Here is a 19,499-nt window from a genome sequence, read left to right as displayed (position 1 = left end):
TTACTTTTTTTGCTTTCTTAGATGCCCTTTCAGAATCCACTCTTAGCAAGTTTTAATACTCTTCCCAGTCAATACCCATAACTTTATCCATATATAACTTGACAATACCTGCCTGGGCACACTGACAGCTGGATACCTGAAAAGCAGGGTTCAGCTCAAACACATGACCACCCATGACTAATCACTTCAGCTGCAGCCACTACCCCCTTTCTTATGCTTCAGGGTTGCACCTTGAAGGCCTCTGACTTATGGCTCACCTTCCAAGACCTGTATTTATGATTGTCTTCTCCATTTTATACAAAATGTAATGTGCATAGCCTTTCTATGTGCTGTGCCTTCAACATTTCCTCAAAGCACTCGTCTCCTACATCTTGGAGCCCTTGTCCATTTGATACCAGAAGCAGATAACAATCAGCTAGTTTTTTCAGTTATCCCACAAACGTGAGGGAGCGCTGCCTCAGAAGGAAAGCACCTTACAGCTCAGATCAGTTCTGTTGATTTTTCTTGGCTTTTCATTAGTGTCCTGATTTGTATTCAGACAATAAAAGTATTTTCTTTTACTACTAAGTAGTAAAAAAATAAGTGACAGCCATGTCCACAACAGTCCATTCAGATGCAGTTGCTTACCTCTGCTAGGTTTCAAAGGAAGCGGTAAAAAGAAAGTGCGTTGCTTCTACTAAAAGGCAAGAAAACATCCACACTGTGTATGTGAAGGAGATGGGCACAGCTGGCAGTTGTCACGAGGTAATGGCAGCTGTAGTCACAACATGGCTGCCTCTGAAAATGGGCAGGTTTGCAGACTTGAGCACTCTATAGTTACTGCTCTACAATGAACATTCTCCTGGCTATTCCACTTTTTCCTTCTACGTCTCAGTATCTTATGCCTCCCAACAGAAACCCTGGCTGAGCATGATCACAGAAAGCCTGGTAACTGGCAGATGGCTTTGAAACATGATAAATAAGCCAGTAACGTTTTTCACCACCAGTAACCAAGGTGGTGGTTGCTCTCTGAAGACTTTTCTTGATCTTGATTCCAGATTTCAATTTTCAGCCTAATTTTGCTCTTTTGTACATGGCCTTATTTACAGAACAGGCAAGTTTGTCTCATTTTGGTTTATTTCTATTGGAGGGGCCAGTCAAATGCATAATGCTGTAAATTTCATTAGTGATCCAGTCGATAGTAAGTGCCTATGTCTGGCGTAAGTATTGTTTTCTCCTTATCTTGTATAATCTTTCAGGTATCCCTTCCAAGCTGCATTTAATCAGAGTACGGGTGTTTCAAGTGTCTGGGTAGCTGCCAGACCCCTAGAACTAGTCTACCTTTTAAGTATGTGAAAGTGTTCCAGAAGGCTCAAGCCTTACTTCTTCTGCACATGCCACATGACAGGGTAGGAGAAGCAGCTGGAGGTTCCTCATGGCACAGCACCCTCCCCCAGCAGAGTCACCCACAGTGCCTCCGTTCTGGAAGATGGAAACAGAATGGCTGTAATAGCAGTCCTATTCTTAGTAAATCTGCATTTTGGTTTCTTGATTTCACAGTACAGATACTGTTTGATCCCTATTGCTCATTCTGTCACATGCTGGAAAACAGACATAGTTTCCAGTAGATCTGCTGCCTCTTCTCTCACAGTCAAGAGTATTTCCAACTTTTTATTTGAACAGTTTTATGTCTGGCTAAGCTTCTGTGCTATTTATTTAGGAGACAACAATGTAATTTTATGGCAAAACTGTCACAGACTCATGTACTTAAAGAAGACTTCCAGATAATGGGAGATTTTAAGCATCCTTATCACATCTTCATGGCCCACTGTGACCTGCCTTTTGCAATCCCTAATAAATTGATGATTAAATCTCTTGACATCTGATGCCCCATGGCAAGCCTTGGTCCAGTTGACTCACAAATAAAGAGATTTCTGAAACTAAGTATTGCAAGATTACAAGAAGTTTAATGGTACATAAAGCATATAAAAAGTACTTTTGATTGCATGTCTGACATTACTGTATTCCATATAAATGCTTTCTCAGATATTCTAGCTGTTCACCTTTTGTTGACATAACCATAGAATTCCATTCAAAGTGAGGAATCTGTAAAGCAGAATTATACAAACCGGGTGTTAACACTGGTATAAGCCACATGCCATCTTACAGCAAAGAAAAGGCTCTCTGATATCTGTTGTTCTCCACTTGAAGATATTTTATCACCTATGTCCTTCTAAAAGCTAGGCTTATTCTAATATCAGAAAGATTCATTGCTCAATGCAAAATTCTTCTTCATGTAAGTACAGTCAGTTTGCTTCCAAAAACCAGCATAGTTGCAGAGATGCCCAGGCAATACAGACTATGACAACACCATTACACCATCTCCCACCTTTTGAAAGCCAAATCGAGAGAAAAATCCCAGCTCACTGTAGTCTGTAGTGTTAACGTATCAAACTGGAATGGTGTATCAGTAGCATAACATTTACTGTCAGAGCAATATGAGAAAGGATGATTATCCTGTTAAAAAAAAACCTAAAACCAAACTTAAGCTTAAAGAAGGATTCTAGCTAAAATTAGAGTAGGTGAGTAATTATATATACAGGAGAATCTGCATTCATGAGCCCCATTACCCAAATGTTTCTATGCTGGTGGCTGTGCATTATCTCTGACCACTAGTCTTCCCTGTCACAGCATGATCACTGCAGCAGACAGACAGCATCCATATCCCATCTTGCAGCTGCCATAACTGTCTATCACTCAAGGAGGGTACGCTCAATCTTTTTCTAGTGTCGAAATCTTTGGTGAATTGAACTGAAACTCTTGTTTCTCTTTCTCCTTTACTCCGGCTACTTCAAGATTGCTACTTAGCCTGCAGCAAGGTAAGGACTAAGACATTTTGACTTCAGTTTTGCTGCAGCCACTTCCAGAGAAGGTGCAAGTTCTATGAAGTCCTTACACCATCTTGAGAACAGCTTGGAATTTCCCCCCTTAATACAAAAATTGCTCTCACCCAGTAGGTGCTTATCACTATTAAAACAGTCTCTAAATCTGTTGCAAGGAAAATGTATCAATCTGCACTATTGATACAACTCAGAAAGGACATAAAATACTGCTGACTGCTCACCTGAACTACGTGGTACCCCAGCATTTCCAGATGCCTTTTTTTCACAGCAGGTTCTCCCTTCAGGTGACGTGAATGTTTGCTAAAAGCTTTTGAATCAAGAAATTCCAAAGCAATTCTGCAAACAACAAAAATATGCATTTACTTTTAAGTCCTACCAGAACAATAAAAAGTGGTATTTTTAGTTCAGTATTGATAGTTGCAGCAGGACTATTACTAGATAAGCCTGAAAATTCATAGGAAAAGAAAATGAAACAACCCCCTGAAACTAGATATTTTCCTCATATTTATCCAGAGATACTTGAACTTCACATGATTTAGAAAAAGAAGTTCCTCCCTGCACCTGTTTTTGTTCAAATGGCAAAAAACCTAACCAGCATTTTCAAGGCTAACGTTTGAAGAGGTGGGAGGAAACAGTATTCCAATCTCACAAAACACATTTCAAGAATTCTGTCTGCCCTAGTGAACTGGGTCTGGCTGAGATGTAGTTTCTTTTCTTCACAGCAGCCCATATGGACCTGTGATTTGGATCTGTGACCAAAACAGTGTGATAACACACCAATATTTTGGCTATTGCTGAAGAGTGCTTGCATAGCATGAAGGCCTTCTCTGTTTCTCACTTTGCACCCACAGTATATAGGCAGCACTGGCAAGAGGTTGAGAGGGGACCCAGCTGGAACCTCAGCTGACCAAAGTAATATTCCACATCGTAAAATATCATGGGGAACGTAAATGTAAAATGGGGGAGTTTTTCCAAAGCAGCCACTACTTTGCCAGTGGCAAGTGACAGCATTTGTATTGTTTGTTTTCTTTCCCCCCTTTTTTTTTTTTAGTTCTTTCTTCTCTTTACTATTTAAACTGTCTTAATTGCAACCCAGGAGTTATTTTTCCTTGCTTTTGCCCTCGAGTTTCTCTCCCCCATGACACTGTAAGGGAGTGAGCGAGCCACTGAGTGGGACTTTAGTTATCAGCTGGGGTCAACCCACCACACCTAGCAAGGCTAAAACCTCATAAGGCTTTGGAAAAAGGAACAGATAAATAAATAGCCTAGGGGCTACAACAAGCATTTAGGATATAAGCATCAAAATCTGGCCTAAACATGAACTAAACTTGGAAGTGCTAATGTGCAAGAATTCAGCGTACTGACCTCTGAGCTCCTGGTGGCAGAGCCTTTTTCGCTTCATCCTTGATATCATGTCTCAAGTGTATTCGCTTCACATCATCCAAAAGTATATTCTGAGCCATACAGGAAAAAGGCTTTTTATTTTCATCCAGAACACACTCAATATCTGTGAGAAAACACAACAAACCTGTTTACTGACCAAAAAAAAAAAAAGTATTTTATCTGTACAGTGTTTACTTCTAGAAAAACCAAGTGATAACCATAATTAGAGATACCTGATATTATTTATATTATGCAGAACTTTTTAGGAACTGTATTTTATACAGCAATCTCTTCTTTGCAGTATCTTGTGGCCACATGCCCAGGGGCTTCCTAATATTGGTGATAATCATGGTATCAGAAGTCTCCATAGCAATCTTAGAGGATTAATTTCTCACCTATTTCATAGTAGTATGGGGTGAGAACAGATGTTCTTGCATAATGGCTCCCTCCTAAGATCTCTGTCAGCATTCTGTGAACATGCTGCCGCAGTGGATTTATTTGGCGCCTGCCTACAAAGACAAAATAAAGTATTCACACATCAAAACTTCCACAGCCAAAGTTTTGAAAATAGCACTTTGTGACACTGCATTTTTAACAGCCAGCCTACTGAATTAAAGCATTTTCATAGATTCCTGCTGTTATTCTATCATAATTCAGAGACCATGTGATCATCTTTTGGTGGAAAGTGGCAGGTGCCTATTAAGTATGAATTCCAAAACCAGACTTTCCATCCCAGGATTTTCCCATTCAGACACTTTAGTTTCAAGTTTCACCTGTTGGATTTTGTTTGCTTTTAATCGTGCTTACACACTTTAAAAGGTATTTACTTATTTTGCATCTATTACAGGCACACCACGCTATCTGTCACTTCTTTATCTGTTGCAGATTGTTTAATGCCTTACTCCATTAAGCATCTTCAGTCTCAAGAGATTGTTTTGCCACTTATTAGGCCTAGCATAAAGGACACAGCCAGCATAAAGATGAACCAATAACCAAATTGTATTTGATACAAAAGGGTCAGTACACGGGCGAGCGCTGGGGGTACAAACAAGTCAGATTATACATAATCGACATCAATCCCACTGACCCCAAGAACAACACCACATGACCAACAATAGGTAGAATAAATGGTGAAATGCAGTTTCCCATAGAAGGGATGGGAGACAACCGAGTCAATAAACCAAACACATAAGACCAAGGAAGCCACATACCCAATCTCCACACAGCCCGCACTTACAAAAGCCAGACGTGACTGGAGCCCAGTCCCAGGGAGGCAGGAGGTCCTTCTCCAACAGGAAACTCTGCAAAGTGCATCCACCTCACATATAGACACTGCCCCTTCCTGCAAGTGGTCCCAGCTTTTATCCCTAAGTGGGACACCTGACCCTTGTTTACTTAATGGGGGACACCTGGGGCTCATTTACCCAATGGCTCTCCCTGCAAGGCCGGCTGCACCCTGGAGGGAAGCTTAAAGGTAAACTCACCACCCCCCTTTGTGAAGGCCTGTGGGAATCACCCATATGTCAACCTTAATTCGAGGCTTGGGGTTGAAACCCCAGCATTTCAGAGATAAAGTAGCTGAGTTCAATGGATAGCAAAGCGGATCTCCCCCATGAGAATTAGTGGATGAGATACTGAGTTTGCATTAGCTGGATTTTCTGAACTGATCGCTATTCCGAAAGATCTCAGCTGCTATACTTGATCACTAGCCTACTGCTCCATCTCTCGTACTTGATGAATCTTGATTCTTCTGCGGAAGGTAACAGCAGTGAGTTCAAAAGGAGGCAGCAAAAATGCTCACCCTGAAAAATTTAAGTCAATGTTCATTCTTGTAGGAGAAACAGGGATCAAAGTGACTCATCTCCTCCAGTAGACAATCCTAATGATCCTCTTCCTGCCTCTCCATCCTCCATGTCATATACAGTTTCTGTGTATTTAAATTTTATTTCCCATATATCCCATATCCATTACATTAATTTTCGCAGGGAAAACACACTGCTTTGCTATCTGTCGCACTACTATGTGGTTGCACTTTTCAAGAACACATCCCCAGCAGACAGTGCGGTGTGCCTTTCTGAGCTTCTGTTGTTTGCTGGTGTCAACATGATAGTTTTATAAGAAGCAACTAGCAGACTATTGAAAGTAGACGATAACTAGTAACAAGGGCAGTCTTTCCTCTCCTAAACTACTTACTGTTATGAATGACATGTTGGCAGTAGCGCTCATGAAACCAAGGGATGTGAAACTCCGGACATTCCAGACAGACTGCTCTGTTCAATTTCATGAGGTGCAAGCGGACCCTCTGCTTTAGGGTATCGGGCAGGACTGAGTTAAACAAAATAAGAAGGTGTGAACTGAAATGTAAGAAATGCAACATGTTGAACTAAATGGCTACCTCTGAATTCTTTACTAGCGATGCAAATATTTGTATACTATGGTGCTTATAAAATTCATGCTGCAGAATCTTAGAAAGGTTCTCAAAATCCCTGAGGAAAAAATGAAAAATAACCATTTTGCTCAATATTAAGAACAACAGCAAGACAGAAGAAAGAAGAAATTTAAACTGTCTTCTACCATTTAACTTTTAATGAAGTGGTTGAAGGCCAAATGGCAACAGTATATTGATAGCGAACAACGTATAGGTAGATATGAAGGAAACAGTCAAACACAGACCCTTATTTAGAGACAAGAGACTGGCAGGATTCATTTCTTGCAGACAAGAATCCCACATTATTTCTTGAGCTTTGTGACTATTTCTAGTAATAAACCACACTCAGGTAATTTTATTTTCAATAAAATTGGAGAATTATTAAATACTGAGTGCAGTAAGTTGACTATAAAATTTATTTTAAATTACCTTCTCCCATCTGCAATACAAGTCTGTACTTTTAAAATAAACCACAAACTTTTGTTCATTCCTTCCCTTTTAGCACTCAAATGATGACTAGATTATATAGAGGAGTCTTTCAAGATGGAATTTCAAACAATGGAATAATTTAAAGAGTAACTCTACTTTTAAAGTCACATACAGGTTCACAATTCCATTTTATGCCAAATGCTACATAATCACATTCATCAGTGAGCTATATCTACCTTCAAGTTGAGCATCCAATTTGCTTAGGAAAAAAACATTAAATATCCTCATTATCAGAACTGGAGGAAAATACCCAGCCACTGCCAAAACATGACCAAGCAGCACCAAGTGGTGAGTTTCAAAACAACCTTTAAAAAACAGACAGAAATCTATATTAACACGACATAAAGCTGAAAGGATTTGCGATGCCCTCTCCCTGGCCTCCCAAATCATTCAGGTTCCTCTCTTAGTGTACTAAATGAACACAAAGGCAGATTAAGGACTACCTCTGCTAACTGCACCAAGGCGTTAACTCTTGCCAGGTCTTTCCAGGAGGAAACTACTTAGTCTTAAAAAAAGGTAACTCCACAACATCTCAGTAGAAAGCAAATTTTCATAGTTCTGTCAGTCTATATCATCAGTCAAATAAAACTGTCTCTACACATTTCCTCCACAACTTGGCCATTTCTTTGTAATGAAAATCACAAAATGTATCCCGTCCCCAAACGATGATCCCTTGGGGAACACCGCAAGAACTCTATTCAGTAACAACACAGCAAATTAATCTGAATTTTCCCTTGCTTTTTACTATGCTCAAGATCCCCTGTTAGTCCCTTATCAACAGTAATTTTTAAAGAGTGAAATGAATCTAGAAAACCCAACAGAAGCATACACTGAATCTTCGTTTTAACCCCAGTAGGCAGAGTATTAGTAGTAACATACAGACACACTTTTTTCTTTGCTTAAAAATAAAAAAGCCATTCTATTCCCATTTTTATTTAGTACAAATATCTTCCAATGATACTAATTTATTTGGTGTCAGAATATCTTTGTCAAATGCACTTACTCAAGTTAGAAGTAAGATGCTGGATACAACTCTCAAAGAACTCTTCAGTGGCAGCAGGGTTGTAATTCAGAGCAGAGAAAAGGAAGAGAATAAAATAAATTTCAAAGGGGTGGATCTGGAAAAAAGACATCCTAAATTAAGTCATGGCAAAATATCCTAATACTGCTTTACAATAAAGAAGGGTCAGAATTGGGACACTTAGTGAGCTATTTTCTCAATTTTCTGTCATCTTTTCCTGAAGAAAAATATTAAAAAAATAAAATGCAGAAATCATTAAAATTGCAACTATGGCTAAAACTTAAAATCTATTTCATGTAGATCCAAGTGTTTCTGTATACTTAAAGAAGCTTTTATAAAGGTTTCCCATTAAATGCTCTTAAAGAAACTAAACTTTCCTAGAATAAAATCAAAGATCTATATAAATACCAGGTTGAGAAGGAGAAAAAAAAAAGATAGCAAGAAAACACAGTAATTTTGACAAAAAAGACAGGCTATTGAGGAAATCCACAAAAGAATGAGTAATGTAAAAATATACACTGTGTGATGTGATTATTTGTAAAGAAGTTAAAAAAAATTATTTAAGATTGTCAAATTTAAAGCTGAATGAAAAGGATTATGGTTGACTTAACAGTGACTGAACAATAAAAAAAGAAAGGAAAATTAAAGACAAGTAAGTGCAAAACAGCTTTGAGTGAACACAGAAAAAGATGAGCTCCAAATCAGGTACACTGAAGAAAAGTCTCAGGAACACTGTTGTGGATTGTGCTCTGAAACACATTAACTATTTTCTTATTGAGTAACTTACACAGCAGATAGAAAGAAAAACTTTAATACCTTGTCTATATTTTCAACAGTCACTGAAGCTATTCTGTCAAGTAATGAAGGACAACAGTAGTTTGTTTTCATGAGAAAAGAAGACAGCTGTATTACATTTGCCCACGTTATTTGGTCTATCAAGCGTTGACACATGGCCATAGCTTCCTCATTCATGACTTCTTCAAACCACTCTCCATTCACATGTGTAAGTTCTTCCAACAGAAGATTTAAGCTGTTGGCTTTCTGAAGCCTCTGAAATCCACAGTCATTTAGTTTTTGCAGAAGCTGTACACATAGCTCAGAACTGTTTTGCCAGTGCAACTGGTCACAATGATTCCATTTGACAAGAGCTGTAGCAATGCAATTCAAATGATGGAGCCTGCATTGAGGCAGAACTGCTGCTGCTTTGTTTATGATGATTTCCTCCACTTGAAAGGGAGGAAGCATAGCCAGAACACGAATTATTGCAGCAGTATCAGCAGGTACAACACTAGATTTTAAAAACCTGGGAGAAAGCAATAAAAACAAACCATCAGTATGAACAAAGTGAAAATGTTTAAAAAAACAAATTAATTACATGCATGAAAAAATATTTTAAACTTCAAAAGCTGCACACCAAATATAAAGTAAGTAGAATACTAATGACACGGTAAAAATTCACAGTTAGTGACTACCTTTTCATTGAGATTAACTTCTTCCTTATAATTTATTCAAAACTGAAAAAGGGAAGAAGACAAGGGAGCATCTCAGTCAGCTGGTGAGACTTCAAGTGTTACTGGTCAACACAGGAGTCCTTACTAAGGGGCAGAAGGTCCACCTTTGTTAATGGAGTTTGCGGGTTTCTGGACCTGGGCAATTTCTGTGATTCCTGTCCTGGGGAGCACCAGGTTCTGAGGTGCCTGAGGAACATGAAGGCATCATCCACAAAAAACACATACAGCCAGGGCACTGCACTCCTATAGAGGCTGAGCAATAGAAGCAACAGTGGCAGATCCCTTCTCCCACAATTCCAGAAATGGCTTCCTCTTCTGTGTTGCAACTGTACAACCCTGAGAACTAACTAGACAGTTCATCAAAAGAAGAGTACTTCTGCTTCACACTTTTACTCTTCCCAACCATGGCATTCTTACCATATATTTTCCATTACTTGTTTCTTCAAACATCAGAGACAACGTTCATACCTGCCCTTCCTATAAAGTACCACTCAAAATTTCCTGTTCAATGTCATTATATTGCAGAGGCCAAGGGGCAAAATAAAAAAGTATCTCTTTTTAAAAGGTATCTATTAGCAGACACTAATGGGTCTATAATCAAGACAATATCCACTTCCTATCCTCTGATTTACATGTTTAATAGAATTAAAAACTTTTAACAGTTTGCTACTTCTTTGTATTTTATGGAACGAAACCAACTGAACATCTTATCTTGTTATTAAAAATATTAAGTAGACAACTGTTTAATACTTAAATAGCTACATTTCCAAGAATACACACTTACCCAAATAGCAACATTTTTAGTTTGGCAAACAGCTCCAGATTGTGACAACGCAACACCACCAAGTACTGTGTTAACTTTACCAACTGTAATACATGATAGCTATCCAAATGTTTGTGCAGAACAGAAGTCATTCTGAATGCAAAGAGAAAAAGATGACATGGTATTATGCTAATACAGAAGATATTACAAAACCCAAAATCCCACATGAAGAAGGGGTGTCCTGTAGTGCACACTACCTAGGTGGAGGGTTACATACACCCATTCTCCTCTTCACCTCAGTTTTGACAGTGTTCCACTGAGACATAGCAGCCTCTCTCTACATAGTGAGCTGCAAACTTAAAGCCCTCATCACAGCAAAATGGCTATTTCACTCTAATAATGGTCAGAGTGTACCAAGAATGGGATAAACTAGAACAGCATCACCAGCTTCAGCACCACTGTACTCACTCACATGATAGTGGTTGCTACAGCTGCAAGAGTTGGCTAGGTTTGCAGGGAAAAAGAATACCTTAAGACCTTTAGTGAGATTCAAGGAGAAGCAGCATGAATTCACCTGGTCTTCCCTTTAAAACCACTCTGCTCCACAGTACTACTTGTCCTTTTTCCCCCAAGGATCTATTTGCTTCGTACAACTACATTCAATCCAGTTATTGCTCTCAATTTGCATTTAACTGTTGCATCTGTGACATATCCGATAATACATCTTCTGTGCCCAAAACCTCAGCTGCTTTTCCATTCTTTGTGTGAAATATATTACCTCTCCCTATAAACAATGTTCAGTGCGCAACTGCAGAAAATCTGGCCCAGGTTCTTAAAGATGCTAGACTTAATAGCTCAAAGTAGGGCACAATGACTTTTGAAGAAAAAATGGACATCAGTAACAGGATCACCTAGATAGGACACATCAATTTACTATATGCTCAATTGTCTCACCAGTTTACAGTAATTGTGAGAGGCTAATTTTACTCAAATAGGATCGCATATTTTTAAATAAGCAAAAATTATATTACATTAACATAGTAGGATTGAAATGTCCTCCTATGAAATTCCTAAACTGCCTCAATTATTTCTGGGTCAAGCTGTGATATTTTAAACTATGTAATAGCCAATTATATACAGTGCATATGCATTTGTCTGCAAGTGACGTGCTCTCCACTCCCAACATATTAGGTATTATAGAGTTTTCCATACTAAATGGAAATAGTTTACCCAGAGAATACAACCTCTTAGTAGTATCAAAAATATTACTTTTTGAGTAGATGAGAATCTCTGCATTTCATTTTCTGCATCGTCTTCAGTATTACCAATACTTGGTGACAGTTAAATTCTTCTGCCATGCGCACTGCAGTTACTAGCAATCTAAACAGGAAAAGAAAATATCTGTTTTCCAGAGAAAAGCAGTGAAAATCTCCAGCAAGGACTGAAGCCATTTTCTTTGTCTAGGAGGGAAAGAACCAATAGACTACTTCAGGAAATACAGGAAAACAAATTCCCCCAAACTAGACACCTTTGTTCTGTGGATCCTTCCTCTAAACAGTTGATCTGTACAGCACAGATAGAGATGTGTGTCAGATCAGTACATATTGCTCTGATGCTAGAAAACAGCGAGTCCAACAATTCTCAAAGTTGACAAGAAATAGGGAAGGAACTCTAAGACCCTAAACAATTCACAGATAACAAAATCAAACATGAGTTGAACAAGTTCTGTGGCAAATAAAGCCAATGACTTTTTCTACATCAAATGATTGTCACTAAAAATGAAATAAATTTAGAAAAAAATCTAGGAAAAGCTTTTGGAACTAAGTCAGCTATGGCAAAACCAACAGGCTTGCAGTATATCCATATCTCCAAATAAAGGCAAATGTTCATGAAGAAAAGTCTGAAAATATGACTAATTGTAATTAATACAGCAAATTCTGCCTAAAACTGCAGACTTTGAGAGACCCATGACTAATACCACCTCCAAATAGGATTTAGTAGCACAAGAAAAACACGCAGGGAAAAATCTGCCACACAATACTATGATCCAATTGCTAAATAAATGCTGAAGTGTTCCCTGCTGATGACCTTTCATACAGAATAGGATGTACAGCAAACTGGGACAGGGCAAGACTCAGTCTGTTTCAGCTACTGCCAGTCTTAAAAAGGAAAAAGCAACACACACCACTGCATACATTTCTCAGTGGAAAGAGAAAAGTTTTTTACTACCATCCACTGTGAAATGAAGGCCCTAGTCTAAGAGACAGATCTGAAAGATGGCCTTGTTTAACAGCATTCACATACCCCTTGATTACTGGATCCAGCTTTCTATGCAACTGTTTCAAGGCAAACTGCTATGAATGACTATTTCCAGAGTGAAATAATATATTGCTACAAAGTTACAACTAGGAATCCTAATGCTGAGCTCACAGATAGGCTCACAAATTCCTCCAAAACACGGTACATTTTTAATTTCTGTGCAAGACTACGTATATCTCATAAATAAGACAAATTTGTGAACAAACTTACCTTTCTCTTACTGTGGATCCTGCAAGAGGTGCAAGAGTAAAAAATAATTTTGCAAAGGTTTCAGGATCATCATAATCATCTATAGCTTCAGACAGCAGCTGTTTAGCAACCAAGCGGAATTCAGCACTGTCAAAACGCAGCTGCTCATAGAGTCCAAAAATATGACTAATACTGTGTACATCAAGACGGGAGGTATTTTTAAGGAAAATCTTGTTGCACCTTTCTAGCAATGGATGATATCGCAGTTTAACATTTTGAAGAAATTGTAGTATTCTTTTGGCAGAGTTGAAGTGGACTTCCTTTTCTTCCAAGAGCTGTCCAGCCTTCTGTAGCAATCGATCTTGAAAACTCTGTGAGATAACATCATATATGCTGATCATCAAAACCGACAAGATCCTAAAAAATTCAAAAGATTTTACACTTACACATTGAACATAGTAAGTAATAAATTTTAAATTTCTTAAATAAACTATGCAAAGAAAGGAACATTAGTCAGGGTGTTGCTGGCTTCTGCATAAAAAGGAATTTTAAATCTAGCGCAAACAGCTGAGCAAAACCCGTTTCTCCTACTAAAGTCAAAATTCTGCTTTCAGTGAATTTCTGAAACGATTGGGATTTTGCAACCATCCCTTACAAAGTCCTATGTGATGAAACCATTTGCCTAAGGCAAGACCCTGACTTGCCTGATTCAAATTTGCAAAAAGATCTTTAATGTTCTGTGGAAGCTAAAGAAATTCAAAAAATTCTCAAGTGACAGATGGGGAGAAGAGTCATTGTCACTCCTAAAGAAAGAATCCCTTCCTTGGGGAATAAAACTTATGACCACAGGGAGAGTAATTTCTATAAAGAAATGCAGTTCCATTCAATGAGTTTCATAAGCAGGCTCCTCACATCCACAAAAATAAGCGTTGGGACTGCTGGTGCAGTATAACGCAGAAAAAAGGAAGAGCAGCCTTTGCTATAATAGCCCAGGGGAAACAGAGGAAAGAAAAAGATGCTTGGACTTCTTTGACTAGGGCCAGGTTTTAAGTAACTTTAATATTAGGGTATTGTATTAATATGCTAGCATGACATGCTAGCAAAAGAACTGACCAAAAAAACCCCCACCTCTTAAGTTAAATAAAAATAACATTGTTTTAAGACTCCTTATTGCTATTCACAATAGGAAACTAAATCCATGTCACAGTAGAGACACTATCAATGTCAAGGAAGAAAAAAAACCTTCTGATGAGTCAATAGCCTCTAAATTCTCAAAAAAGTCCATGCAAAATTTAGAATCAGGATAAAACAATATCTGCCATTTTTTCACTGTAAGTAGAACATTAGTTTTAATTGTTTAAATCGGTTATAAATAAATTATTTGCAAAACCATCGGGAAAATGCATTCCCCATAGCAAACCTGTCCATGAAAAATCAATGCACAAATACAAATTACATCTTTCCCACAAAGCCCAAACTGAGGAAAAGCCACTTTCAGTTGAGAAAAAAGTTCAGCAAAGGCAGGCCACTAATTGTGACATATTGCTTCTCCTGCTACTCAAATTCTTTCTGACACTTACCTTATATCCTGTATGGAATCCAGTTTCATGTCCACAATCTGAGCTACTTTGCCAATTACGGGACTGAAACGTCTGTGTTGCTTGTATAAACACAGTGCAAATTTAGACAGAGCTGGCCAACTAAGCCTGTCAAGACATCAAAGAAAGACAAGAGTATTCACCTTTTATTTCTAGTGAATAACTAAAGAAAAAAAAATCTACTTCAACAATTATATAAAAGACAAGGTTATATTCAAATTACAAAACAAAGGAACAAAATATCTAAGCATTTTTTATTTGGTCACCTATAGTGATACCTTGGACTTAGTCAAAACACCTAGGTATTTCATATTAAAACATATTGTGCATATGGAGCTCTACAAAAATTAGTTAATTTAATCAAATCAGTGTAAGAAATCTAGAAAGATCATGTTCTCAAGCAATGATGTGAAATAGCTAAAATGAATACAAGCTATTTATTACCTGAATGTCATTTATTCAAGCTACACTGAATTTATTTATTTGTCAAGATGCCCCAGGTGTTAAACTGGGGGAGGCAATTCTGTGATGCTGGTGCCAAGACCGACACTAGCTTCTGCCATTAATCTGTGATTAAAGAATGACAATTGCAATATCCAAAACAAACAAACAAAAAGTCAAAACAACCCAACAAACAATAACCACAACAAACCACAAAAAGGAAAAATGTTGATGTTTTAATACAAAAGGTTTTTACTAAAATTGAGATGAGCAGGGTTCTAACAACCATTTACGAGTTGGGACAGCAAGCACCAAGATAAAACCGTAAAATATTAAACCTCCAAATTACTTCAAACGCATAAATATACATGGACAACAAATTTCAAAATCTTGTGTTGGTCCCTGTTGTTCAGTATTTGAATCTCTGAAGCATTTGTGTACCAAAGTCCATCAATACTCAAAGCCACCACATGTGTATTTCCAAAACTTTCAAAAATACAACTGACATTTAAAATACCTAGTGTTTAAAACATCTTGTAAATACTCTTTGAGAACTCAGTGTAGCCTCACATGAAGCAAATCATGCTTGCAACTTGCACTTTTCACAAAGCATAGTAGAACAGTACTTGCCTTTCTAATCTCTTCCAGGCTTCTGTAACAAGCACTTCTGCTAGAGAATCGTGGTCTTCAACATTGAGCCTTCAGAAGAAACAGATAATAGTTTGAAGTTTGCTTCAAAAGTTCTAAAGAAATAAGACACGTCCTTTCACTATTTATCATAATGTTTTGCTTTTCTATTGCTCCTTCCATTCAAACTGATTATAAACATTTGTGCATTAATAACTGTAACTCAGTTTACTGGGAGAGCAAAATAGATCAGTTCTGCCTGCATCTCAAAAACTGAGTCACAGGACGTTGTCTGTGTCACACAGTCAGAATAGAGAAGGTGGAACAGAGCAGTTTCCCAATCTCCTTATAGGATGGCTTTGTAGAAAAAATTCCATCTCTTTTTATTACCAAAAACGTATAGATGTGGAATTCAACAGAATCCTGCTTACCTCAGAATACTATATAGGATGTCCACTATTGCCTCATCTTCCATGTGTTCCACTGTTTTTTCTGCTAAAATGCAAAGGGTAAGAAACTGGGAGTGATTTCTTACATAGTCACTAGTTCTTAAGGGAAGAGGTCTCTTCTTTTGCAATTCCCACAGCAGGTTCAATGCAATTCCCACATGTTTTTCAGAAAGCCTGGCTTTGTTCCATCCAACAAGGCTGAACACTTCATCTTCGTGGGTGCAGCTATTTATCTGGCTCAAAAGCAGATCACTACTCAGAGTCCGAGCTTGGTAATGTCTCAGCATAAACAAGCAAACCCGCCTCAAACATAGCATTTTGCTATGCCTACCAGCTATCTTTGAAATGTCCAGAAAGTCTTCTCTTTCACTTTTCACAGTAAAGCATGTTGTTACAAAGAACAAACTCAAGTAACTGAAAAACAGAAGATCATTTTTCTTTCATCCTGTATGGTCACTGTATTAAGAATTCAATTCTGAGGCACCTGTAATGAGACAGAATTAATGTGTTTAGGTACGGTCATAAATCTAGCTACAAATCAACATCTGTACCTTTTAATGTTCTGAATAAGGTAAGCTTAAGAAGATCTTACAACCTGGATTATTCTCAAAGAAGCTCCCAACAATGAACATTGACATGCCCACAAGCACTAAGAAAAGTTAGTCCACTTGGTCAGTTTTCAGATTTAGAAGACTGCCTTTAAAAGGCAGATGTGCTATCATGCCACTACTGAGAAGGCAAAGCTGAGCTTTGCAGTACAACTATTGGTGGTAAAAGGAAGTGAGACAGCAAGACTGAGCTGGCATCACTGGACTCCTCCAGCGCTGTATGTGCACCCATCCCACAGTGGTATCTAGCGTATCCTGTCTATAAGCGTCTCCCAGAGTTTTCTTTCAGCTCTCCTCTCTTTAGTATGTGGTCTGCATCTTGCAAATGCATGAAAACTTTGGTATATGGCTTCTAGTCAGGAAGGCTGACCACCTTTGTAATACAGGACATCAACCAGTCACAGCACATCAGCTGAAATCACCCACTGTACAAAAGAAAGGCAACCTAATTTCCCAAATTATAGTGGAAACTACAGCCCCATCTATTGAATTTGCTAAGTATTGATTTGTTTTCTTAACATATCCCCCAATTTGTACACAGTGCTAACAACTATGTATTTATTTTACAACCTATAAAATTGGTTCCAAGCTGTGGAACACAGACCACTGGTGGTAAATGTCATGGTACATCAAAAAAGACCTATCAAACTCCCTTAACTCAGAGATCATGGGTAAGTCTAGAAGTCTTGCTTTAGGAGATATAATCATTAACAACTAAAATTATCAACATGCCATACTGTCAGCAAACTTGAATGCTCTTCAGCTGTAGGCATGATTCCATCAGTGTAACATTATCAAGGTGACGGCAGCAGCAGACACTAGGTCTACTAAGAAAGAAAAAAAAGTTATTTAAGCAGTCTATATAAAGTACTGAAATCATTCTATGATAGCTGGATTTCTTTTGATGTCTGCCCAATCAGCTTCAGAGAATAAGAAATCATATAACATGTTGTACTGCACTGCTGTTGCTGACACTGGGGCAGATACAAGGAAAGCTAAAATTAAGTAATTTTAATTTATGATGTTATAATATGAAATGTTTTCTTCCTTATGCAAAATGAAAATATCCAAAAATAGGAGGACAATTTTTCCAGATATTAAGTATCTTTGATAATAATGAGTTGCTTTGTAGTCCCTTTTCAGAGATTGCTTTTATTGCTTCAATTTCTTCCATATGGTAGTTGTCTCTACAAAGAATTTATTCCATTGTATCACTGAGAAAAGTTGTGTGACAGTATTTATTTCATGTAATCTCCATAAAAAGTATTTCTGGCTTTTCCCTTAGTATGCAGCCATACACTTTTAGAAGTATCTGGGACTTCTTACAAAATTGTATAATGTGTATTAAACAAGCTAAAATACAGATCAAAGGTTGGTTAAGTTAAATGTCAATGTAGTAATATTCCACAAGTCTCAAGTACTAAATTAACTACATTTACCAGACCATTTCACATTTTTTTTACCCACAGATTTTCCAGTTAATTAAAAATACTTTTTCTGTTCCCTTTTGCCATGTAGATGCATGTAGATGGAGCAAATCAGATACGGTGACAATAATCAAAAGCGTGTTTGACTGTTCCACTAACAGCTTCTAAGCAGAAGCTGCAACACAAAGTTACCAGAATTATTTAACTATACAAACTACCTAAAGAGGAAAAAGAAAGCATTTCCTCTCTAATGATGTGATAGTAAAGTACACCTTGAAAGCCAGCACAAATATTTAACCTTTTTGTATGCCCATGTCTGGAGTCCTAGCTGCAAATAAACAGCTTTTTTTTTTCTTAATCCTGTTTTAGAGAACTAAGACAGCATCAGACAAATACCTTTAAGAGAAGACTGATATATTTAAACTTGGTTTTAAGATTTCATGTGCTGTACTACAGATATTAAGCAAAGGTATTTTATTAGTTTATTTTTGTCTTGCTTACTGTTCCTCTATTTTCATATGTCTATCTGATGGAAAAAATAATTACAGTATCAATTCACACTTATTCCCCACAGCACTGGCATGCTAAGATGCCAGAAGACGGGATGAAGTAGATACCTGAAGAGAACATAAAAACTTCAGACTCATATAATTTCCTTGTGAGCCTGGGTAACACATCCTTTCCCCCTCATAATGCAGAGGACCTTGCACCCCCCTGTCCTAATGACCGGGAACCAGGATCTCTATCTACAACAGTCTGCTGGAAGTTTCCAAATATTTCTCTTTCTGGAAGGTATTTAGCAGATACCAATGATTTACCACAAACTTGTATGCAATTTTTAATTGTAATTAATTATAATATCTTATAAAATCAATAGGAAACTGATGTTTTGAAACTTACATAGATTAAAAATAGGTAATTTGTATCTACTTAAAGAACTATTTCTAAAGCGTTCTGCTTAGCATGCAAAATACACACTAAAAGGATAAGAAATTCTTTTAATGAATTTCCTATCAGTTGAGGCACAAAAAGCATTTTCAAGGCTGTATTACAAACCCCAAGTGAGCCAGGAAGTCTTCCACAAAGGAGAAAATGTGGACACCCGTCACTCCCCAAGCAAAAACGGTATTAACGATTTCACATAACACAGTGTTAAGGTGCGGTATAGCGCGGTTTTCCCCCGTCTGCCAGAGTCACCTCAGTTTCCGTGGGCAGCACAAAATCCCTGTCACGGGGCTTCCAGCAGCGGCCTACCTCCGGTCCTCTCCTGTCCCGCCCTTGCCTTGCGCCGGGGCTGCCTCCGCGCCGCGCTGCTGCGGGCCCACCCACGGGAAACCCGCCTGCGAGACGCCGCCTCCGTCCCC

The 19,499-nt window shown here is 38.0% G+C and overlaps 1 protein-coding gene across 8 annotated transcripts in view; it reads right to left on the bottom strand.

The window, feature by feature from the left end:
• Positions 1 to 19: 19 nt before the first annotated feature.
• The window catches only part of FASTKD1 (FAST kinase domains 1), a 21,549-nt gene continuing 2,069 nt past the window's right edge, over positions 20 to 19,499 (bottom strand). The window contains exons 1-16 of one of the 8 annotated variants that reach the window (XM_026852456.1): positions 19,390 to 19,493; positions 17,446 to 17,535; positions 16,083 to 16,584; positions 15,655 to 15,723; positions 14,566 to 14,691; positions 13,007 to 13,402; positions 11,747 to 11,857; positions 10,499 to 10,630; positions 9,020 to 9,506; positions 8,186 to 8,300; positions 7,359 to 7,487; positions 6,459 to 6,590; positions 4,661 to 4,774; positions 4,248 to 4,389; positions 3,104 to 3,218; positions 20 to 2,085 (exon numbers count right to left, since the gene is read on the bottom strand). In XM_026852456.1, coding sequence (XP_026708257.1) covers positions 1,996 to 2,085; positions 3,104 to 3,218; positions 4,248 to 4,389; positions 4,661 to 4,774; positions 6,459 to 6,590; positions 7,359 to 7,487; positions 8,186 to 8,300; positions 9,020 to 9,506; positions 10,499 to 10,630; positions 11,747 to 11,857; positions 13,007 to 13,402; positions 14,566 to 14,691; positions 15,655 to 15,723; positions 16,083 to 16,417 — 2,493 coding nt within the window. In that variant the 5' untranslated portion in view covers positions 16,418 to 16,584; positions 17,446 to 17,535; positions 19,390 to 19,493 and the 3' untranslated portion in view covers positions 20 to 1,995. Of the gene's footprint in view, positions 2,086 to 3,103; positions 3,219 to 4,247; positions 4,390 to 4,660; positions 4,775 to 6,458; positions 6,591 to 7,358; positions 7,488 to 8,185; positions 8,301 to 9,019; positions 9,507 to 10,498; positions 10,631 to 11,746; positions 11,858 to 13,006; positions 13,403 to 14,565; positions 14,692 to 15,027; positions 15,121 to 15,654; positions 15,724 to 16,082; positions 19,494 to 19,499 lie in introns of those variants that run through there. The other 7 variants (XM_026852454.1, XM_026852455.1, XM_026852459.1 and 4 more) reach the window with 7 other exon arrangements.

The sequence above is a fragment of the Athene cunicularia genome (assembly GCF_003259725.1).
Source record: "Athene cunicularia isolate RWA chromosome 7 unlocalized genomic scaffold, athCun1 chr7_part1, whole genome shotgun sequence".
NCBI classification, from domain to species: Eukaryota; Metazoa; Chordata; class Aves; order Strigiformes; family Strigidae; genus Athene; species Athene cunicularia.
Note: the sequence above shows the minus strand (reverse complement) of the source record. Positions and strands in the feature narration are given on the sequence as shown.